The sequence below is a fragment of the Mobula hypostoma genome, chromosome 28 (assembly GCF_963921235.1).
Source record: "Mobula hypostoma chromosome 28, sMobHyp1.1, whole genome shotgun sequence".
NCBI lineage: Eukaryota > Metazoa > Chordata > Chondrichthyes > Myliobatiformes > Myliobatidae > Mobula > Mobula hypostoma.
Genome location: NC_086124.1, coordinates 22,204,419 through 22,227,712, shown reverse-complemented (window position 1 = coordinate 22,227,712; position 23,294 = coordinate 22,204,419). Strand labels below are relative to the sequence as shown.

General features: G+C 50.7%; 1 protein-coding gene across 4 annotated transcripts in view; it reads left to right on the top strand.

Annotated features, from left to right (window-relative positions):
* araf (A-Raf proto-oncogene, serine/threonine kinase) overlaps positions 1 to 23,294 on the top strand; it is a 53,315-nt gene that overhangs the window by 15,314 nt on the left and 14,707 nt on the right. Inside the window, exons 3-10 of one of the 4 annotated variants that reach the window (XM_063035034.1) lie at positions 6,772 to 7,011; positions 7,428 to 7,531; positions 10,428 to 10,530; positions 12,596 to 12,741; positions 13,215 to 13,301; positions 14,624 to 14,762; positions 22,125 to 22,152; positions 22,352 to 22,518. In XM_063035034.1, the coding sequence (XP_062891104.1) occupies positions 6,826 to 7,011; positions 7,428 to 7,531; positions 10,428 to 10,530; positions 12,596 to 12,741; positions 13,215 to 13,301; positions 14,624 to 14,762; positions 22,125 to 22,152; positions 22,352 to 22,518 (960 nt within the window). In that variant the 5' untranslated portion in view covers positions 6,772 to 6,825. Of the gene's footprint in view, positions 1 to 6,747; positions 7,012 to 7,427; positions 7,532 to 10,427; positions 10,531 to 12,595; positions 12,742 to 13,214; positions 13,302 to 14,623; positions 14,763 to 22,124; positions 22,153 to 22,351; positions 22,519 to 23,294 lie in introns of all 4 variants that reach the window. The other 3 variants (XM_063035035.1, XM_063035036.1, XM_063035037.1) reach the window with 3 other exon arrangements.

The following is a 23,294-nucleotide window of genomic DNA, read 5'->3' as shown; positions in this document are numbered from 1 at the left end:
CCACTGAAGTTTTATATATCTGCTATGCAGCTTCCTGAATTTGTGCATTGACATACGATGGGATCGCTGTGTTCTGCACTATGCTGCATACAGACCACAGGCATAACTATGTATTGTGTGTGCACATACAGGGCTCACTGTAATTGTGCTGGGTGTACAGACAGGGCTCACAGTAACTGCACTGTGTGTATAGACAGGGCTCACTGTAACTGCACTGTGTACAGACAGGGCTCACTGTAACTGCACTGTGTACAGACAGGGCTCACAGTAACTCAACTGTGTACAGACAGCTCACTGTAACTGCATTGTGCGTATAGACAGGGCTCACTGTAACTGCACTGTGTACAGACAAAGCTCACTGTAACTGCACTGTGTACAGACAGGGCTCACTGTAACTGCACTGTGTGTACAGACAGGGCTCACTGTAACTGCATTGTGTGTATAGACAGGGCTCACTGTAATTGCACTGTGTGTATAGACAGGGCTCACTGTAACTGCACTGTGTACAGACAGGGCTCACTGTAACTGCACTGTGCGTATAGACAGGGCTCACTGTAACTGCACTGTGTACAGACAAAGCTCACTGTAACTGCACTGTGTACAGACAGGGCTCACTGTAACTGCACTGTGTGTACAGACAGGGCTCCCTGTAACTGCTTTGTGTGTATAGACAGGGCTCACTGTAATTGCACTGTGTGTATAGACAGGGCTCACTGTAACTGCACTGTGTACAGACAGGGCTCACTGTAACTGCACTGTGTGTATAGACAGGGCTCACTGTAACTGCACTGTGTACAGACAGGGCTCACTGTAACTGCATTGTGTGTACAGACAGGGCTCACAGTAACTGCACTGTGTACAGACGGCTCACTGTAACTGCACTGTGTACAGACAGGGCTCACTGTAACTGCACTGTGTACAGACAAAGCTCACTGTAACTGCACTGTGCGTATAGACAGGGCTCACTGTAACTGCACTGTGTGTATAGACAGGCCTCACTGTAACTGCACTGTGTGTATAGACAGGGCTCACTGTAACTGCACTGTGTACAGACAGGGCTCACTGTAACTGCACTGTGTGTATAGACAGGGCTCACTGTAACTGCACTGTGTGTATAGACAGGGCTCACAGTAACTGCACTGTGTGTATAGACAGGGCTCACTGTAACTGCACTGTGTGTATAGACAGGGCTCACTGTAACTGCACTGTGTGTACAGACAGGGCTCACAGTAACTGCATTGTGTGTATAGACAGGGCTCACAGTAACTGCACTGTGTGTATAGACAGGGCTCTCAGTAACTGCATTGTGTGTATAGACAGGGCTCACAGTAACTGCACTGTGTGTATAGACAGGGCTCACAGTAACTGCATTGTGTGTATAGACAGGGCTCACAGTAACTGCACTGTGTGTATAGACAGGGCTCACTGTAACTGCACTGTGTACAGACGGCTCACTGTAACTGCACTGTGTACAGACAAAGCTCACTGTAACTGCACTGTGTGTATAGACAGGGCTCACTGTAACTGCACTGTGTACAGACAAAGCTCACTGTAACTGCATTGTGCGTATAGACAGGGCTCACTGTAACTGCACTGTGTGTGTAGACAGGGCTCACTGTAACTGCACTGTGTGTATAGACAGGCCTCACTGTAACTGCACTGTGTACAGACAGGGCTCACTGTAACTGCACAGTGTGTATAGACAGGGCTCACTGTAACTGCACTGTGTGTATAGACAGGGCTCACTGTAACTGCACTGTGTACAGACAAAGCTTACTGTAACTGCACTGTGTACAGACAGGGCTCACTGTAACTGCATTGTGTGTATAGACAGGGCTCACTGTAACTGCACTGTGTACAGACAGGGCTCACTGTAACTGCACTGTGTGTATAGACGGGCTCACTGTAACTGCACTGTGTACAGACGGCTCACTGTAATTGCACTGTGTGTATAGACAGGGCTCACTGTAACTGCACTGTGTACAGACAGGGCTCACTGTAACTGCACTGTGTGTATAGACAGGGCTCACTGTAACTGCATTGTGTGTATAGACAGGGCTCACTGTAATTGCATTGTGTGTATAGACAGGGCTCACTGTAACTGCACTGTGTACAGACAGGGCTCACTGTAACTGCACTGTGTGTATAGACAGGGCTCACTGTAACTGCACTGTGTGTATAGACAGGGCTCACTGTAACTGCACTGTGTACAGACAGGGCTCACTGTAACTGCACTGTGTACAGACAAAGCTCACTGTAACTGCACTGTGTGTATAGACAGGACTCACTGTAACTGCACTGTGTACAGACAAAGCTCACTGTAACTGCATTGTGCATATAGACAGGGCTCACTGTAACTGCACTGTGTGTGTAGACAGGGCTCACTGTAACTGCACTGTGTGTATAGACAGGCCTCACTGTAACTGCACTGTGTACAGACAGGGCTCACTGTAACTGCACAGTGTGTATAGACAGGGCTCACTGTAACTGCACTGTGTGTATAGACAGGGCTCACTGTAACTGCACTGTGTACAGACAAAGCTTACTGTAACTGCACTGTGTACAGACAGGGCTCACTGTAACTGCATTGTGTGTATAGACAGGGCTCACTGTAACTGCACTGTGTACAGACAGGGCTCACTGTAACTGCACTGTGTACAGACAGGGCTCACTGTAACTGCACTGTGTGTATAGACAGGGCTCACTGTAACTGCACTGTGTACAGACAGGGCTCACTGTAATTGCACTGTGTGTATAGACAGGGCTCACTGTAACTGCACTGTGTACAGACAGGGCTCACTGTAACTGCACTGTGTGTATAGACAGGGCTCACTGTAACTGCATTGTGTGTATAGACAGGGCTCACTGTAATTGCATTGTGTGTATAGACAGGGCTCACTGTAACTGCACTGTGTACAGACAGGTCTCACTGTAACTGCACTGTGTGTATAGACAGGGCTCACTGTAACTGCACTGTGTACAGACAGGGCTCACTGTAACTGCACTGTGTGTATAGACAGGGCTCACTGTAACTGCACTGTGTACAGACAAGGCTCACTGTAACTGCACTGTGTATAGACAGGCCTCACTGTAACTGCATTGTGTGTATAGACAGGGCTCACTGTAACTGCACTGTGTGTATAGACAGGGCTCACTGTAACTGCACTGTGTGTACAGACAGGGCTCACTGTAACTGCACTGTGTACAGACAGGGCTCACTGTAACTGCACTGTGTACAGACAGGGCTCACTGTAACTGCACTGTGTGTATAGACAGGGCTCACTGTAACTGCACTGTGTGTATAGACAGGGCTCACTGTAACTGCACTGTGTACAGACAGGGCTCACTGTAACTGCACTGTGTGTATAGACAGGGCTCACTGTAACTGCACTGTGTACAGATAAGGCTCACTGTAACTGCATTGTGTGTATAGACAGGGCTCACTAGCTGCACTGTGTACAGACAAGGCTCACTGTAACTGCACTGTGTGTATAGACAGGGCTCACTGTAGCTGCACTGTGTACAGACAAGGCTCACTGTAACTGCACTGTGTACAGACAAGGCTCACTGTAACTGCATTGTGTGTATAGACAGGGCTCACTGTAACTGCACTGTGTGTTAACTGCATTGTGTGTGCAGATGGGTCACTGTAACAACACTGTGTGTACAGACAATAGTCGCTGTAACCGCACTGTGTGCAGATAGGGGTCGTTGTAATACCACTATATGCAGACAGGTCACTGTGACTGCACTGTGTACAGTCTGGTCACTGTAACTGCACTGTGTGTGCAGGCAGGGATCACAGTAGCTGCACTGTCTCTGCAGATGGGGCAATCGCTGTAGCAGCACTGTGTGTACAGATGAGTCACTGACGGCACTGTGTGCAAACAGGGTGCCCTGTAACTGCACTGTGTGTGCAGGCAGGGCTCACTGAAACTGCATTCTGTTGTGTGCAAACAGGTCAGTGTGCAGACAGTGGTCGCTGTAACCGCACTGTGTGTGTGCAGACAGGGGTCACTGTACTGACACTGTATGTACAGACGGGTCACTGTAACCACACTGTGTGTACAGATAGGTGTCAGTGTAGCTGCACAGCATTAACAGATGGGACAGAGGTCACTGTAACAGCACTGTGTGTACAGACAGGGCTCACTGTAACCACACTGTGTGTACAGACAAGGGTTACTGTAACTGCACTGTGTGCAGACAGGGATCCTGACAACTGCACTGGCTGTGCAGATGGAGGTGTTCACTGTAGCTGCACAGCATGCACAAACGAGACAGGGGTCACTGTAACTGCACTGTCTGCAGACAGCTCACTGTAATGACACTGTATGTACACGGGTCACTAACTGCAATGTATGTGCAGACAAAGGTCACTGTAATGACACCATATGTACAGTCAGGGGTCACTGATCATGTCACTGTTGTGTGCAGACAGGGGTCAGTATATGCTATACCGTGCCGTGCTCTGTGTAAACACAGTTCATTAGCCCCGCCTGTTCGTATTTGGTTATCCAGTACAGAGAGGTGATGCGAGCAGACAGGACGATATCAGAATCAGATGTCGCCAGCATGTGACGTGAAATTTGTTCCCTCAGCCTGTACGCCTGCACTTGAGGCTGACCAAGGCACTCATACCCACCCATGTCCTGGAAGCAGGTAGTGCAGAGCTCTATCCGGCCGACTGTCTGGTTATGTTCTGGTGTTATGTCCATGCCAGGGTAACCATGGAGAGGGAACACGCGGTATCCATACGTACCATGGAGGTTTTCCGGAACCTTTGGGCAACACAGGGCACAGTCATCCAAGATCATGATGGGAACGTTTTAATTTAGTCTTGTGTTCTTGGGTCTGTTTTTTTTGTAGTATTGTAAAGTTGCAATAAATGTATTTTTGTAAAGAAAAGGGATAGGTTAGCCACTGCAGAGATGTGTGTAGCGACAGCGGCCCTAATACACAGCTCTGTGTTCTGCTGGCCAGGGTCGTTTTCAGTAAGCCAGGAGCCATAAAGGTCAAGAGATCTCACCTTCCCCAACATGCTTGGAATCACCAACGGTGATCATCCCCTGACCTCGCTGTGCCTGAATTTCTCAGGTGCTCTGAGCTCCTGGCCCGCCCCACGGAGCTGTTACAGCCCCAGCCAGTGTCCTCAGCACTGTCCAGCACTTCCTGCATTCAGCAAGGTCACACGCAGACACTTCCTGTGGGTGGATTGGCTGGGAGGGGCACGTGACGGCTGGAGGGTGATTGCCCGTGTTTGCTCAGCCTGTTCTGACCTTAGCTCCCCGAGCCCTGAGAACAGGGAACACAGAACAGGGCCTGCTTTACCTGTGCTGATCACGACGTGAAACCGCTTCTCCTGGCACGCGTTCCAGCTCTCTCCATTCCCTGGACATTCATGAGTCTGTCTAATGGCCTCTTAAACACCTTTATTGTATCTGCACCCATCACCATCTCTGGCAGGACATTCCAGGCACTCGGCTCTGTGTAAAAAAATAAATAAATTCTCCCCCAACGCATTTTCTTTGAACTACATCCTCTCACCTTAAACCCATATTATCTGGTATTTGACCTGACCATACAGGGGGAAAAAAAGACAGTCTACTTTATCTACAAACGTTTGTACATCTCACATGGTATTATGACTCCCCTCAGTCTCTGCCGCTCCAGAGAAAGCAACTCAAGTTTGTCCAACCTCTCCTTATAGCTCACACCCTCTGATCCAGGCAGTATCCTGGTGACCCTCTCCAAAACCTCCAGAACACTCCACACTCCCTCACCCTTCCCTCCGATCCCGGCCTAACCCTCTGTGGTCTTCCCCGTCCTTCCCTACTCATCTCCTCTCCCCCCCAACACTTCCCTTCCCATCACCCTACCACCCCTCTTCTCGCCCCCCCGCCCTTCCCCACCCCTCTCCTTCCCCTTGCCCTTCCCTACCCCTCCTCTCACCCCCCCCGCCCTTCCCTACCCCTCTTCTCACCTCCACCCTTCTCCACCTATTTTTCCCCTCAGGGGTTTAGCAGTATATGGTACAGGTGAGACTGGTTAGGTGACCAGCCTGGCAAGAAGTAGATGTGCTGACTGGTGTGTTTCTGTGCCGTTGTGCTCTATAGTGGGGGGAAACGAGATTGGTGTAGGTTAGTACAGAGGTGCTAGGCCCAAAGAGGTAGTCTCTCTGCCTTAGGACTCTATGTCTCTTTAATAGGGGTAATGGAGAGTATGGGTCAGTATTGAAAAGATGGATCAAAGGCCTGCTTCTGTACTGTAGTTCTTGATGACTATATGGAAACGGGACAGAAGTGGGTCAGTATGGATTAGACAGATCAAAGGGTCTGCTTCTGTGCTTTATTGCTCTATGACATAATAGAAAGAGGATTGGTGTGGGTAGCATGGACTAGATGGGCCAAAGGGCCTTTCTCTATATCGTCGTGCTCCAGGATTCTCTGGTGGAAAGAGTGTTGGTGTGGGCCAGTGGACTAGATGGGCCAAAGGGCCTGTTTCTATGCTGTACAATGGAAATGGGATTGCTGTGGGTCAGCATGGACTTAACTGGTCAAAAGGTCTGTTTCTTTGCTGTATTGCTCTATGACGGGCCAAATGGGATTAGTGTGGGTCGCTTTCAAAAGGATGGACCAAACTGCCTATTTCTATGCTATAATTCTCTGGAATGTGGGCAAAAGTTTGGGTCCGTAATGACTTGATGGACTGAAGAGACTATTTACATGTTGTATATCTCTCTGACAGTGGACATCTCCCTCCCACCCACAGCAGGTGCCTCTCGGGTGAGCGGACCTCCTCCACCCCCACCGACACCGCCCCGGGATGAAGCGGGTCTCGGCCTCCTCGCCCGCGCTCAGCAATGGCTTTGGACTGACGACGGGGAGCGGGCCAGGCCCCAGCCCCGGGGCCGAGCAGACCCACGACCACTGCCACCAGGGCTCCCCACGCGAGATGCACAGGGCCTCCGCCACCGTCCGCGTCTACCTGCCCAATAAGCAGCGCACTGTGGTGAGTAGTCCACGGGGAATGGTGGTTTGGTGTTTGGATATTACAGGCAACCACGAGAGAGGAGGAAAAACGGTTTCAACCTTGGGCCTAATGCTGCTCAGCCACAGCTCACTGTAGAGACAGACACTCATTCCAAACGTGTGTGGTGGCAGTCTGTCTCACATCACGATCCCAGGGTCAGACACAGGGTGAAGCTCCCTCCACACTGTCCCATCACACACTCCCAGGGTCAGACACAGAGTGAAGCTCCCTCCACACCGTCCCATCACACACTCCCGGGGTCAGACACAGAGTGAAACTCCCTCCACACTGTCCCATCACACACTCCCGGGGTCAGACAAAGAGTGAAACTCCATCTACACCATCCTGCCATGTAGAAGTATTCGTCAAGCTTTGCTCGTATTACGATTTGACAGGTGAACGTGCGTGCAGGGATGACGGTGTACGACAGCCTGGACAAGGCACTCAAAGTGCGCGGACTGTCACAGAAGTGTTGCGCAGTCTACAGATTTATTGATGGGTAAGTCAGTCGTGGGTTCCCCCCTCCCTATCAAGGGATTGGGAGAAGTGTGTTAGACACATGGTGCAGTGTGAGAGGCCTGTGGTGAACGAATGGCTGTGGGTGTGTGTGGGGGGGGGAAGGAGGGAAGGGCACACACAGTATAGTGTGTTTTGTGCTTAAATACACAAATTTACAGCTGATCTATTAGACTGTAGGATTTGTGGATAATTAAGAAGGTTGTCAAAACGATAAAGGTTGATGAAGGAAAAGTGATGGATGTTGTCTACATGGACTTTAGCAAGGCCTTTGACAAGGATCCACATGGGAGGCTAGTCAAGGAGGTTCAGTCACTCACTGTTCAGTAGAGGTTCGTGATGGAAGATCTTGATTCCTTGGAATGTAGGAGAATGATTGATAAGATTGAAAGGTTTGTCATATGAAGTCAGTTTGATGGCTCTGGGCCTCAACTCACTGGAATTCAGAAGAATGAGGGGTGACCTCATTGAAACCTATCGAACGTTGAAAAGCCTCAATAGAGTGGATGTGGAGAGGATGTTTCCTATGCTGGGAGAGTCTCAGACCAGAGGACGCAGCCTCAGAATAGAGGGGTGTCCTTTTGGAACAAGATTGGGAGGAATTTCTTTAGCCGGAGGGTGGCGAATCTGTGGAATTCATTGCCACAGGCAGCTGTGGAGGCCAAGTCATTGGGTATACTAAGGCAGAGATTGACAGATTCCTGATTAGTCAAGGCATGAAGGGGTACGGGGAGAAGGCAGGAGATTTGGGGCTGAGAGGAAAATTGGATCAGCCATGATGAAATGGTAGAGCAGACTCGATGGGCCAAATGGCCCAGTTCTACTCCTATATCTTACAGTCTTATGATCAGTGAATTTAGAGAGATACTTAAAAATGTAAGAGGCGTTGAAAAGGGGATGGTAACAGTCTTTTCCCTGAGGTAGGAGAATCCATAACTGGGGCCGATAGATTTACAGCAGCAGTCCCCAACCACTGGGCCCGGACCGGTACTGGGCCGCAGAGCATGTGCTACCGGGCCGCGAGGAAACGCCATGAGTCAGCTGCACCTTTCCTCATTCCCTGTCACGCACTGTTGAGCCATTACGTGTGCGTCGTCCATGTCAGCGCGGGAAGGAGATCAACTCCTCGAGCTTGTAAATGACGGTGGGCTGAAAAGTATGTGTGACGTAACATCTCTGCCGGCATTCTGGATCAAAGTCAAGGCTCAATATCCTGAGATAGCCACGAAAGCACTGAAAACGTTGCTTCCATTTCCAAAATATCTCTGCGAAGCGGGCTTTTCTGCGATGAATATAACAAAAACTAAATTGCGGAATAGACTGGACATAAGGAACCCATTCGAGTATCGCTGTCTCCCATCACCCCTCGATAGGACCGTCTTGTTGCAGGGAAACAAGCCCAGGGCTCCCACTGATTCAGCGATATTGGAGTGTTACAATGATTTTATATGTTCATACGGGGAAAATATGCGCTGTGTGTTTAATATCCAAACGTTACTTAAACTGTTATGATGCTATTGACTTATATAACCACATAACAATTACAGCACAGAAACAGGCCATCTCTCCCCTTCTAGTCCGTGCCGAACGCTACTCTCACCTCGTCCCACCGACCTGCACTCAGCCCATAACCCCCCCATTCCTTTCCTGTCCATATACCTATCCAGTTTAACTTTAAATGATAATATCGAACCTGCTTCTGCCACTTCTACTGGAAGTTCATTCAACACTTACTTCAAGCTCCCTTGACTTCCCCTGATAATTGACTTATCGATATATTCATGCGAGGAAAATATGCTCTGTGTGTTTAATATTAAATTCGTTAGATAAACCCTGTTAGAAACGAAATTGAGTGTATTAGCCACTTATCACCGATATTCCGGTCGTCATTAACATCTCCCCCCCACCCCCGGGGAGAATCGCCAAAAACGATTTGTAGAAAAATAATCAGCACGTGCACGCATGCGCAAGTCACACATGCACACAGGTGCCCGCGCAAGGCTTCATGGTCATTGTAGTCTTTCTCTGGTAAACACAACGTATCTGACTGCTACTCTTGTCCGTTGGCAACCATCCTCCCCGCCCCTGCCCCCCGGCCAGGTTGGCCGGTCCGGAAGAATATTGTCAATATGAAACCGGTCCGCAGTGCAAAAAAGGGTTGGGGACCCCTGGCTTACAGAGAGGGTGGCAAAAGAAGGCATACGGTGTGCTTGTTCATGCTCGGTCAGGGCGCTGAGTACAAGAGACGGGAAGCCAGGCAGCAGCTGTAGAAAACTTCGGCCAGTCCGCACGTGGAATATTGTTTGCAGTTGTGGTTGCCCCATTCCAGGAAGGATTTGGAAGCTTTGGAGAGGGTGCTGAAGAGGTTCACCAGGATTCGGCAGTTTGAGCTTTAAGGAGCGGTCGGACAAACTTGGGCTGTTTTCTATGGATGGTAGAGGCTGAGGGGAGACTTGATGAGCATTGATAAAATTATGAGAGGCAGAGATAGAGTGGACGGTCATAATTTTTTTTTTCCCAGAGTAGAAATATCTAATACCAGAGGGCATGAATAGAAGGTGAGAGGGGGAATGTTGAAAGGAGAGGTGTGGGCAAAGCTTTACACACAGTGGCTACCTGTAACCTGACGCCAGGGATGGTAATAGAGGCAGAGATGATCAGAGTCTTGTAGATAGATATATGAACGTGCAGGGATTGTTGTACGAGGTTGAGTTTTATTTGGCATAGTGTTTGGCACAGATCTGATGGGCCGAAAGGCCTTACCCTCCCGGCACAGATCTGATGGGCCGAAAGGCCTTACCCTCCCATGCTTTGTGACACGCAGGCTGTGCTCTCTGGTCACTGACCTCTGTCTCTCTACTCTCTCACCCGTATCCCAGCCACAAGAAGCTGACGGACTGGTCAACGGACATCACGCCCCTGGTGGGTGAAGAGCTGATGGTAGAGGTGCTGGACGAGGTGCCACTGTCAATGCACAACTTCGTAAGTCCCGACCTGAGACTGGTCCTGTGGGGGTTTCAGTAAGGCCAAGGGTTAAAGACAATGTCCAGGCAAGGACAAGTGTGGGCAGTGTGTAATCACCCCAGACGAGTCGGGTGTCTGAAGTGAGAGCTTTCTCTAAAAGCTTTTTGAAGAACGTAGAGTTGTCTACAGTATCCGGTGCTCCGGATGTGGCCTCCTCTACATTGGTGAAACCCGGAGTACATTGGGGGAATGCTTGTCAAACACCTTCACCGAGAGCAGAACTTCCCACTGAGCAGCCCTTTTATATTCCTAGCTCCTTCCCCATTCTGACATCGTCTTTTGACACAATGAGTCCACTCTCAGGGTGGAGGAGTGAACTCCTCATATTCCGTCAGAGCAGCCTCCAACCTGATAGCATGAACATTGATTTCCCTTGGTTAAAAAAAATCCTTCCCCCTTCCCTCTTTTTCTATTCCCCACTCTGGCCTCTTACGTCTTCTCGCCTACCTATCACCTTCCCCATGATACCCCTCCTTCTTCCCTTTCTTCTATGGTCTACTCTCCTCTCCTCTCAGATTCCTCGATTCCCAGCCACCTAGTTTCACCTATCACCTTGCAGCTGGTCTGCACCTTTTTCATTCTGGCATCTTCCCTCTTCCAGTGCTGATGAAGGGTCTCAGCCGGGAATGTCAGCTGTTTATTCATTTCCATAGTTGCTGCCTGACTTGCTGAGTTCCTCCAGCATTTTCTCTGTGTGTGTGTGTGTGTGTGTGTGTGTGTGTGTGGCTCTTGACAAACATAGTTTACCTTTACACTGTGGGGGTGCCGGAGACAGATGAGATAGGAATAATGGAAGGATGTGAAATACACCCAACTGAGGGACAATCGCTTTACAAATTTCAGAGTATCATCGGTTGTCAACCTGTAGTTTCTGTGGACTTTTAACACCTGTATTGTGAATGCTGACTGATTCTGTAAGGAATTCAAACGTGCACAGACATAGAGTCATAGAAAAGTACAGCACAGAAACAGGCCACTCAGCCCATCTAGTCTGTGCCAAACCATTTAAACTCCCTACTCCCATCGATCTGCACTGGGACTGTAGCCCTCCATACTTCATACCCCTACCATCCATGTACATATCCAAGCTTCTCTTAAACATTGAAATTGAGCTCGCATGCACCTCTAGTGCTGTCAGCTCAGTCCACACTCTCATGACCTTCTGAGTGAAGAATTTTTCCCTCATGTTCTGCTTAAACTTTTCACCTTTCACTGTTAACCCATGACCTCTGGTTGTAGTCCCACCCAAACTCAGTGGAAAAAGCCTGCTTGCATTTACCCTATCTATAACCTTCATATTTTGTATACTCCTATCATGGTCTGAGTCAACGTTCCCCTCCCCACTATCAAATCTCCTCTCAGTCTTCTAAGTTTCAAGGAATAAAGTTCTAACCTATTTAATCTTTCCTTATAACTCAGGTCCTCCAGACCCTGCAACGTTCTTATAAATTTTCTCTTCACTCTTTCAACCTTGTTTACATCTCTCCTGTATGTAGGTGACCAAAGCTGGCATAATACTTTAAATTAGGCTTCACCAATGTCTGAAAGAATTTCAGTATAACACCCCATCTCCTGTACTCAGTACTTTGATTTATGATTGCCAATGTGCCAAAAGCTATCTAGCTATTTAACCCTATCTAACGGTGATGCCAATTATGGACCTGTATTCCCAGAGTCCTACCACACTCCTCAGTGCCCTACCCTTCACTGTGTAAGACCTACCTGGCTGGTCCTACCAAAACGCAACACCTTATCACTGTCCCACTGTCCCCCTCTCCCTACCCTTAATACACTTTCTCCTACCCTCCCCACTCCTAATCACCCCTCTTCATCCCCACTCCCCCTCATCCCCACTCCCCCTCATCCCCACTCCCCCTCATCCCCACTCCCCCTCACCCCCACTCCCCCCATCCCCTCATCCCCCCCATCCCCCCATCCCCTCTCCCCTCACCCCCTTCCCTCTCTCCTCCTGCTCCCTGATGGGTGACAGTGGTGCTAATCTCTCTCCCTCACTCTCTCACAGGTTCGGAAGACCTTCTTTAACCTGGCCTTCTGTGACTTCTGCCTGAAGTTCCTGTTCCAGGGTTTCCGGTGCCAGACGTGTGGGCACAAATTCCACGAGCACTGCAGCAGCAAGGTGCCCACCGTCTGCCTCGACCTCGGCAAATAGTGAGTCACAGGGCAGAGCGGGGGGGGGCGGGGAGAGAAGGGGAAAGAGTGAGTGGGTGTGGGGAAGCAGGAGGGTGAGGGAGGAATGGAGGAGAGGATGTTAAGGGGTATGAGTGAACAGAGAGGACATGGAGGTGGAAGTGAAAGGGTAGAGGCAGGAATGGGGAGGGGAGATGAAAGGGAAGAGGACAAAAGTGGGAGTGTGAGGGAGGGGAGGGAATAGGAATGGATAATGATGGGGAAGTGGGAGGGAGACGCGGGAGGGGTGTAAAGACAAGATGAGGGTTGGTGAGGTCGGACCTGGGAAGGTGATTTCAGGGTGTGCTGTGAGTTTGGGCTGAAAGGGGTGGTTCATGCAATAAGGGGCTATGGGGTGGGGTCTGATGAACAGTGTTCGGGGCACGTGTGGGTGCAGGCACTTACAGGACTGATCCACACCATCATTGCACTGTCTCTTCCCGCTCCGGATCCAGCCCTGCCTCACCGGAACTGTGTGATGAGCCGTCTCTGTCTCCGCTGCCTGCTGATGCGATCCACGGAGCCCTCACCCCTCAGCCCAGGTGAGGAATGCATGTGGGGTCCATCGTCTCCATATGGCCCCTCCCGACTGCTACATCTCCGCCCCTGCCCCTCCCGCCGGCTCCGTCTCTGCCTGACCCTTCCCACCCACTCTGTCTCCATCCGGCCCCTCCCCACCCACTCCGTCTTCGCCCACACCCCTCTCACCGGCTCCATCTCTGCCTGACCCTTCCCGCCCACTGTCTCCATCCGGCCCCTCCCCACCCACTCCGTCTTCGCCCACGCCCCTCTCACCGGCTCCGTCTCTGCCTGACCCTTCCCGCCCACTCTGTCTCCATCCGGCCCCCCCCACCCGCTCTGTCTCCGCCCGGCCCCTTCCTGCCTCCCCCCCAGTCTCTGTCCAGTCCCTCTTGCCATGCCTCAACCATCTCACTCCCTTGCACCATGGGCTACTGTGGTTTGTGGGGTGTGGTATTTATTGGGCACGGATTGTGTGGGAGGCGGCTAAAGGGTACAGATTTAAAGGGGTGAATTCAGATGGACGCCGACACCAGCAATGGGGGGTTGGTGCACAGACCGTCCCAGGTGACGAATGGATTCTGTGTTTGCAGATATCCTGTCGTCCTGTGTCCACAAAGTACACCAGATCCACAGCGTACCTCCACAGTGTGGTAACAAACATCGTCTAAGGGTAAACGGTCCCTTAAAGCAGAGGCAGAAAAGGATGGGGGGGGGGCGGGAACCAGATCCACCATTAGTGTGCACGTCCATCAGACTTCCGAATGTTTCAGGAGCCCCTTTGTGCATCCCTAAGTCAGGATGGGATCAGATTTATAATCGCTGGTTTAGTGACACGAGAGATGCTCTTTTGCAGCAGCAGTGCTTTACAAAGACATAAATTACTAAAAGTTACAAAAATATATAATGCAGAAAAATGAATAATGCAATAGTGTTCATGGGTTCATTGTCCATTCAGAAATCTGATGGAAGGGGGGAAGAACCTTGAGTGTGTGTCTTCACACTTCTGTACCTCCTCCTTGATGATAGCAAAGAGTAGAGGGCATGTCATGGTGGTGAGGGTCCCAAATGATAGGTGCTGCCTTCTTGAGGCACCAACTTTTGAAGATGTCCTGGACGGTCGGGAGTGTGTGCCTTTGATGGAGGTCGCTGAGTCTAGAACCCTCTCTCGGGATTGTGTTTCCTGAGGACGGACTGTGTTCTGTGTGTGTATGTCTGTGATTTTGGGCTGTGGTTGCGGTGAGAGCGGAGGAAGGGTGGGGTTGAGGGACCCTTTCGGGGCGGACGAGAGGGACGTTCGGCAGCACTGGGCACTGACCCACCCCATTTTCTGTTTGCATCTCAGCAGGCTGGCCGCGCCCACCTTCACCTTCCCGCCGCCCTGCCAGCCCGCTGATGGACAGCTGCAGCGACAGCGCTCCACCTCCACGCCCAACGTCCACATGTCGAGCACCGTCGCGCCGGTCAACGCAGCACTCATAGAGGTGAGGAGCATGCCGAGCTGCCGCCATCTCGGGGTGATGGATTCCATTCTGAACTTCGTCACTGTGTGTGTGTGTGTGTGTGTGTGTGTGTGTCTCTCTATCTGTCCATCCCTCTGTGTGTGTGGAGTCTGCAAGCTCTGTGACCCCTGTGACCTCTTTTTCCGGCGAACATGCACAGTTATGGATTAATCAGCTCTACGGTGAGTGCATGTGGGGGTGAGCAGGAGTACCTGGGGGCAGTAGGTGGGACTGTGCTGAGAACAGAGTGACAGGAAAATTAGTGTGGGGCATGAGCTAGCAGAAAATAAATGGGCCGAATCATTGGTTCACAGAACCATCGAGCAGGAGGGCACCTGGTCACAATTCACCCATACTAATCATGACGATTGTCTGTGCTAATCCCATTTAGAACATAGAACAGTACAGCACAGGGCAGACCATTGGGTCCACAATGTTGTGCCAAAACAGCTAAAAAGCAAATGAAAACTACCCAAACACTAATTCCTCCTACCTGCACCATATCTCTCCATCTTCCTTATCTCCATGTCCCTATCCAAGCTTCTCTTAAAACCCTTGAATGTATTTGCTGCTCCCACCATACCAGGTAGCGCATTCCTGGCATTCATGATTTTCTGAGTAAAGAGCTTATGAATATGATTATGAAGACACGTAGTCCTCTTTTATTGTCATTTAGTAATGCATGCATTAAGAAATGATACAATATTTCCTCCGGTGTGATATCACAAAACACAGGACAAACCAAGACTGAAAAAACTGACAAAACCACATCATTATAACATATAGTTACAAACAGTGTAACAATACCATAACTTGATGAAGAAGTCCGTGAGCACAGTAAAGTTCAAAGTTTCTCAAATGTCCCACATCTCACGCAGACGGGAGAAGGAAGATAAACTCTTGCTGCCATGCCAACCACAGTCCGACTCTGAGTCATCCGAAAACTTCGAGCTCTGATCAGCTCTCTGACACCAAGTACTGAGCGCCATCTCTGTCCGAGCTATTCGACGTCCTTCCCGGTCACCAAAAGCAGGCAAGGCCGGGGATTTTGAGGCCTACCCTCTGAAAGATTCACGACCACACAGTAACGACAGCAGCAAACGGGCGTTTCAGAAATTTCTCCAGATGTTCCTCTGTGCTTTCATGTCCATTCTCCATCAAATCAGAGTTGTCCACGGCCCCTATTTAACGAATACGATATCATTTTCACCGGAGAGCTGCGCACGCGCGCTGCCATCTTCTCCTCCCGCCCGAATACCCCTCACTTACCCCTCACATCACCCTTTGAACCTACCCCCTCATAAATGCATGCCCTCTGGTTTAGTCATTTCAACCGTGGGAAACAGATGCTCTCAGTGCTCTCCATCTGTGCCTCTCAAAATCTTGTAAACTCTATCAGATCTCCCCTCAGCCTCCAGCACTCCAGAGAAAGCAACCCAGGTTTATCCAGCCTCTCATGATAGCACATTCCCTCTAAACCAGGCAGCATCCTGGTAAACCTCTTCTGCACCCTCTCCAAAGCCTCAACTATAGCCTCCTTCCTCTCGTGGGGCGACCAGAACCGTATGTAGTACTCCAGTTGTGGCCTAACCGGAGTTTTATTAAGTTGCAACATCACCTCTTGAACTCAAGCTCTCGACTGATAAGCATTCCATAAGCCTTCTTAACCACCTTATCGACTTGTTAGCCACTTTCAGGGAGGTATGAACTTTGCTGCCTAGATCTCTCTGCTCAGCAACACTGTGTAGGATCTTCCCTTTAACAGTCTGCGTGCTTTTGCCCTACTGAGGTGCAACACCTCATATTTATCTGGGTTAAACGCCATCTGCTATTTCTCTGTCAATATCTGCAACTGATCTATACCATGTTGTATTCTTTACCTGTCTTCTACGCTATCCACAACTCCACCAGTCTTGGTATCATCCATAAATTTACTAACCCACCCATCTACATTTACATCCATGTCGTAGATATATATCACAAACAGCAGAGGTCCCTACAGAACACCACTAATTACAGACCTCCAGCTCGAATAAGACCCATCAACCACTACCCTCCGTCTTCTATGCAAACAAGTTCTGAAACCAAACAGCCAATTCAGTGTGGATCCCAAGTGTCTTAATCTTTTGGAATAGGCCCCTATCAGGGACTTTGTCAAACACCTTACTAAAATCCATGTCAGCAATATCCACTGCCCACTGTTATCAATCTGTCTCGTCACTTTATCAAAACACTCAGTCGTCGTTAAGACACAACCTGCCCCGCACAAAGCCATGCTGGCTCTCCATAATTTGGCCACGGGTTTTCAGATGGTCATATATCCTATCCCTGAAAATTTTCTCCAGCAATTTCCCTACAAATGATGGAGACTCGGCTATCTATAGTTCCCTTGTTCCCTACCTAAATAGAGGTATAACATTAGCCACTCGCCAGTCTTCCAGGACCTCGCCTGTGGCTACAGAGGAGATGAAGATACTGGTCAAGGATCCGGAATCTCATCTCTTGCCTCCGTCAATAACCTGAAGTAAATCCTATCAGGCCTTGGGGACTTACCCACCTTAATACTCATTAGGAGGCCCAACACTTCTTCCTCCTTGACCTCTAAACATCCTAATATATTTATGCACTCAGCACTGATCTCCTGGTCCTCCATATCCTCTTCATTGATAAATACTGAAGCAAAGTGCTCATTAAGTACCTCACTCACATTCTCACATTCTCCTCATCCAAGCAGGTGCCTCCCCCTTTATTCTTGAGTGGTCCCTCCTCTCCCTAATTATCCTCTTGTTCTTGATGTATAGAATGCGTTGGGATTCACCTTCATCCAACTCAACAAGGGCCCCTCCTTGGCTTTCCTAATTAGCTTCTTTAGATCTTTCTTGGTTTCTTTATGCTCCTCATGTGCTTCGTTTGATCGTAACTTCTGAAGCTTTACAGACTTTTCCTTTTGACCACATTTGGTCCGTACCCCACTAAATCTTTCCTATCCGTGTAACTGTCCAAGTGTCTTTTAAAAGTGGTTCATGTACCTACCTCAACTACTTCCTCTGGCAGCTCGTTCTGCATACGGATCACCCTTTGGGTGACAAAGTTGCTCCTCATGTACCCATTAAATCTTTCTCCTGTTCTGTATTCAGTAGTATATTTTATTCCGAGATGTAATGCAGAACAGGCCCTTCTGGCCCAACGAGTCACGCCGCTCAGCAACCCAGCTTAGCCTAATCACAGGACAATTTACAGTGACCAATTAACCTACTAACTGGTACTTCTCTGGACCGTGGGAGGAAACCGGAGCACCCAGAGGAAACCCACACAGTCGCGGGTGGAGAATGTGCAAGCTTTTTACAGAGGACACTGGAACTGAGCTCCAGACTCTGACGCCCCGCACTGTAGCAGCGTCACAGTGATCGCTTCGCTCCCGCGTCTCCCGGTTGAGGGTATAAGGGTCTGGTAGGCAGCTGCAGAGGCAAGCAGAGCTAGATGTGGACGTTCCCCAACAGGAACTGTCGGCGAAATGGGCAGAACATCCCTGAGAAACGCAGGCAGACAAGCGTTCACCAAATCTTGCAGTCATACAGTGCAGACACAGCCCAACCCGTCCGTGCATGCCTGAGCTTACTTCGTTTGGCCCATATCCCTCAAACCTTTCCTATGCAAATACCCTTCCACTTAAATGTCGTCGTTGTACCCACCTCTTCCACTTCCTCTGGTAGCTCATCCCACCACCCTCCGTGTGAGGACGTTTAAATCTCTCCCCCCTCACCTTAAACCTGTGCCCTCTAGTCTAAGACCCCTCTGCCCTGGGGAAAACAACCCTTAACTGTCTATCCTTAAACATTTGTACTGTCACCCTCAGCCTCCAATGTGCCAGTGATGGAGAGAGAACAGAAGAGACTCCCCTGGATGTTATTAACCCTCAACCGTCAGGCTCTTGAGCCAAAGGGGATAACTTCAGTCACCCCATAACTGTTCCCATAGCTTATGGGTTCTTTTTATCTCATTTCCTCGAGACTTTATACTTTATTGTCGCCAAACAATTGATACTAGAACGTACAATCATCATAGTGATATTTGATTCTGCGCTTCCCGCTCCCTGGATTACAAATCGATAGTAAATATTAAAATTTTAAATTAGAAATCATAAATAGAAAAATTAGAAAAATGGAAAATAAGGTAGTAAAAAACCGAGATGCAGGTTCAGGTATTTGGAGGGTACGGCCCACATCCAGGCCGTACCTCTTGTTTGTTTATTCATTTATTTTTTTACTTCACAGATTGCTGTGTCTTGGACATTGGCTGTTTGTCCATCCTGTTGGATGTTGTTTTTCAGTGCTTCTATTGTGGTTTTTTTGTATTGACTGTGAATACCTGCAAGAAAATTAATCTCAGCATTGTACAGTACTGTGCAAAATATATATATATATATATATAGCTAGGTTCCTGAGGCTTTTGTAGTGTACTGTACTTTGTCAACGTGGAGCAGAGAGCGAGTTTGCAAGTCTGGCGGGAGCACAGGCTGTTGCGAATGGCGAGGGTGGAGCGCCGCGGGAGGGGTGTGGGACGGGCGGCAGACAGTGAGTGCCAGGGGTGCGGGTGCAAACACACCCAGCCCTGAGACACCAGGCAAGGTCATTTGATTCCGAACAACCGGTTTATTGGTTCATTGCAGAATGTCCCTCTGGTGCTTCCTGCTCCCTCCCCTCTCCCTTCCCCTTCTCACAACCCTGGTTCCCCTTCTCCCTGCCCCCCCTTCCCACTCTCAGTCCACAATGGAGAACCATACCAGAATCAGGTTTATCATCACTCACACGTGTCATGAAGTGAGAGTAAACACAGCCTATCCAGTCTGTCCTTATAAAGACAGCTCTCCACTCCAGACAACATCCTGACAAGTCTCTTCTCCCTCTCTCTGTCACCACCACACCAACAGTAGATTCAGCAGCCACTAAATTGACCCCCCACCTCCCTCCAACCCACCCACTGTGAGTCGGTGAGGTGTAGAATCTGAGGCAAAAGAATGTTGGGCTGGGGGGTAGAATTAGTGGCAAGAAATGGGTCAACTTCTGTGAGCCAGTATGGCTACAACAGGCCAAATGGCCTCATTAAGAAATCCAATCTGATTGTAATCTCACCTCCACATTCTTACTCACTTCCTGGTCACCTCTCACCCCCCCCCCTCGCTGATTGAGTCTCTCCCTCTCCCTCCCTTCCCCCTCACCCTCTGCCTCCCTCCCACCCCTTCCCCTCTCCTCCCTCCTTTCCTCCTTCCCTCTGCCTCCCTCACATCCTCTCCCCTCTCCCTCTCCTCCCTCCTTTCCTCCTTCCCTCTCCCTCCCTTCCTCCTTCCCTCTCCCTCCCTTCCTCCTTCCCTCTCCCTCCCTTCCTCCTTCCCTCTCCCTCCCTTCCTCCTTCCCTCTCCCTCCCTTCCTCTTTCCATCCCCCTCTCCCCCTCCCTCTCTTCCCACCAGAGCCTCAGAATAGAGGAATGTCCCCTTAGAATAGAGCTGAGGAGGAATGTCTTTAACCAGAGGGTGGTGAATCTGTGGAATTCATTGCCAGACAGCTGTGGAGGCAGTCACTGCAAATATTTAAAGCAGAGGTTGTTATGTTCTTGATTAGTCAGTGTGTTAAAGGTTACGTGGAGAAGGCAGGAGAAAGGATTTGAGAGGGATAATAAATCAGCCATGATGGAATAGTAGAGTAGACTCAATGGGCCAAATGGCCTGATTACGCTCCTCTATCTTATTGACAACCCACCCATCGGTTCAGTGAACTTCCATTCTGCCCCCAACGTCTTCCCATAAATAAGAAGACATTAATTTCTCATTAACTTCTGGCTACTACCCCCTTCCCTTCCACTCCTGAAGCAGGATCTCTGCCCGAAACCTACTGAATTCCTCCAGCGTTTTGTGTCTTGCTGTGGAATTCCAGCATCTGCGAATCACTTGGGTTTATTAACTTCTCCAGGGTGTAAGGAGCCCCAAGAATGACAGAAGCAGAAGTATTTCCAAAGGACAGCAAGTATGGGTCTAGTTAGACCCTGAACTGTCCCCAACGCTTTAATAAGGCTTTAATCACAACTGGTCCAGATGAGGGCACAAAAAAACAGCTGCAGACACACATCTGTAATAAAACCAGAAGATGCCTCGAGGTGTTTTCCTGATCGTGCAGCATGTGCTACACCTCCTCCCTCACCACCACTCAGGGCCCCAAACACTCCTTCCAGGTGAGGCGACACTTCGCACTCTCGAGCCTGTCAGAGTGGTCCACTGTATCCGGTGCTGCCAGTATAGTCTCCTCTACGTTTGGGGACCGCCCTCCTCAAGCACCTTCGCTCCGTCCGCCACAGAAGGCGGGATTTCCCGCTGGCCAACCATGTCAGTTCAACTCCTCAGTCCCATTCTGACACATTGGTCCACAGCCTCCTCTACCACCACATTGAGGCCAAACTCAGGCTGGGGGAGCAACGCCTCATACACCCTCTGGGTGGCCTCCAATGAGACTGCATGAACATCGATTTCTCAAACTTAGAGTACTTCCTCACCCTCTTCCACCTATCACCTCCCAGTTTCTCACTTCAACCCCCACCTCTGCCAACCCACCTTACCCCTCACCTGGTCTCACCTATCACCTGCCAGTGTGTACTCCACCACCACTCCCCCCCACCCCCCCGCACCTTCTTATTCTGGCTTCTACCCCGTTCCTTTCCAGTCCTGATGACTTTTCTCAGCCTGAAATGTCAACTGCCTGACCTGCTGAGTTCCTTCAGCACTTTGTGGGTGTTGCTCTGGATTTCCTGCGTCTGCAAAGTCTCTTGTGTTCGTGCAATTTCCGGAGGGTCAGGCAGCTTTAGAGGAGGGAGAGGAACAGTGGTGATGTTAGGAAGGCCGGAACAGAGTCAGGCAGGTGGCATGTCAGCCCTCACTGGGGATGGAGCGGAGAGGAGGGGACTTGCTCCAATTCACTGATCCCCGGGAAGAGCGTACCTCGAGCATTGCAGGCCCCCGTGCTCCGGGAAGGATGGCGGGAGCAGGTTTATTGGATCGACTCCTGAGAGGGAGGGAAGTCCCCCTCCAGCTGGGGAGTCTGCAGAGCAAGTTGACCATTCGGGACAGAGGTGGAGGGGAGATGCCTTCAGTCCGAGGGCAGGAAGTGATTCAGTTATTTCGAGATACGGAGGGGGTGGGAGAGGTTTGATGCAGAGGGAGGGGACAGTAGGTTTGGGTCTGTATCAGGGTTCAGGGTGGGAGCGGGGGTCACTATTGGGGTCAAGGGAGGGGAGGGATGTCCACGTGTGTCTGGGTTATTTCCTGTTCTAACAAGCTTAATCCCCTTCCTTTGCAGGATGTATTAAAATCCCAGGCCAGTCCGGGTGAGTTTAACCTTCCTGCCCCCTTCTCACTTCCAGCCACCCCCACCCTCTCTTCCCCCCCCCACCCCCCGATCGGGTGTTGTGGAGGGAGGGTGGCAGATCAGCACATTGGGGAGGGAGGGAGGGGTGGTTGCTTGAGATGATTCTGCAGACCGGGCAGTGTGGAGCTGACTGACTGAGTCTCCTCACCACCCCACAGGACATTCACCCAGCCCTCCGCACTCAGCCTGCCCCCAGGGGATGTCGACAACGACAGGACGGGAGAGGAAGTCCTCTGCCCCTGAGGACAGGAGGAGAGTGGTCAGCGGTCTGGGCGCGGCGACGGCTCCTCGGATAACCGGACCCCGGGAGTACCAGCCTCTGCAGGTAAAGACGCGGAGCAGATGCCTCTCTCACCCCTTCTCCTTGTTCAGTCAGTCAGGGGGTGCCGTCCCGAATCCGCGGTTGGCGGCTATGCACCTCCATCTTCTTCCATCTTGCGACAGAACCGAGTACAGCCTCTCCTCCAGCTTGTTCTTGCTGGCTGCCTTGGCACCACCCGCCGCTTGTTAACAAGGGTCTATTCACTCCTTCATCTCCCTCCTCCCCTTTCTCCTCCTTCCTACCTCTCCCTCCCTCCTACCCACTCTCTCCCTCCTACCCACTCTCTCCCTCCCTCCTACCCACTCCCTCCCTCCTACCCACTCTCTTCCTCCGTCCTACCCCTCCCCCCACCCCCTCCTTCCCACCCCCTCCTTCCCTTCCTCCTACCCCCTCCCTCCCTCCTTCCTTCCTCCTCCCTCCCTCCCTCCCTCCCTCCTACCCCCACCACTCCTACCCTCACGTCACTGCTACCCCTTCTACCTCCTTCCCCTTCCTCCCTCTCTCTCCTCCCCTCCTCCCTCTCTCTCCTCCCCTCCTCCCTCTCTCTCCTCCCCTCCTCCCTCTCTCTCCTCCCCTCCTCCTCCTCCCTCCCCTCCTCCTCCTCCCTCCCCTCCTCCTCCTCCTCCTCCCTCCCCTCCTCCCTCTCTCTCCTCCCCTCCTCCTCCTCCCTCCCCTCCTCCTCCTCCTCCTCCCTCCCCCCTCCCTTCCCCCTTTCCTCCTTCCCTCCCCCCTCCCTTCCCCCTTTCCTCCTTCCCTCCTTCCCCAGAGTACCAGCCTCT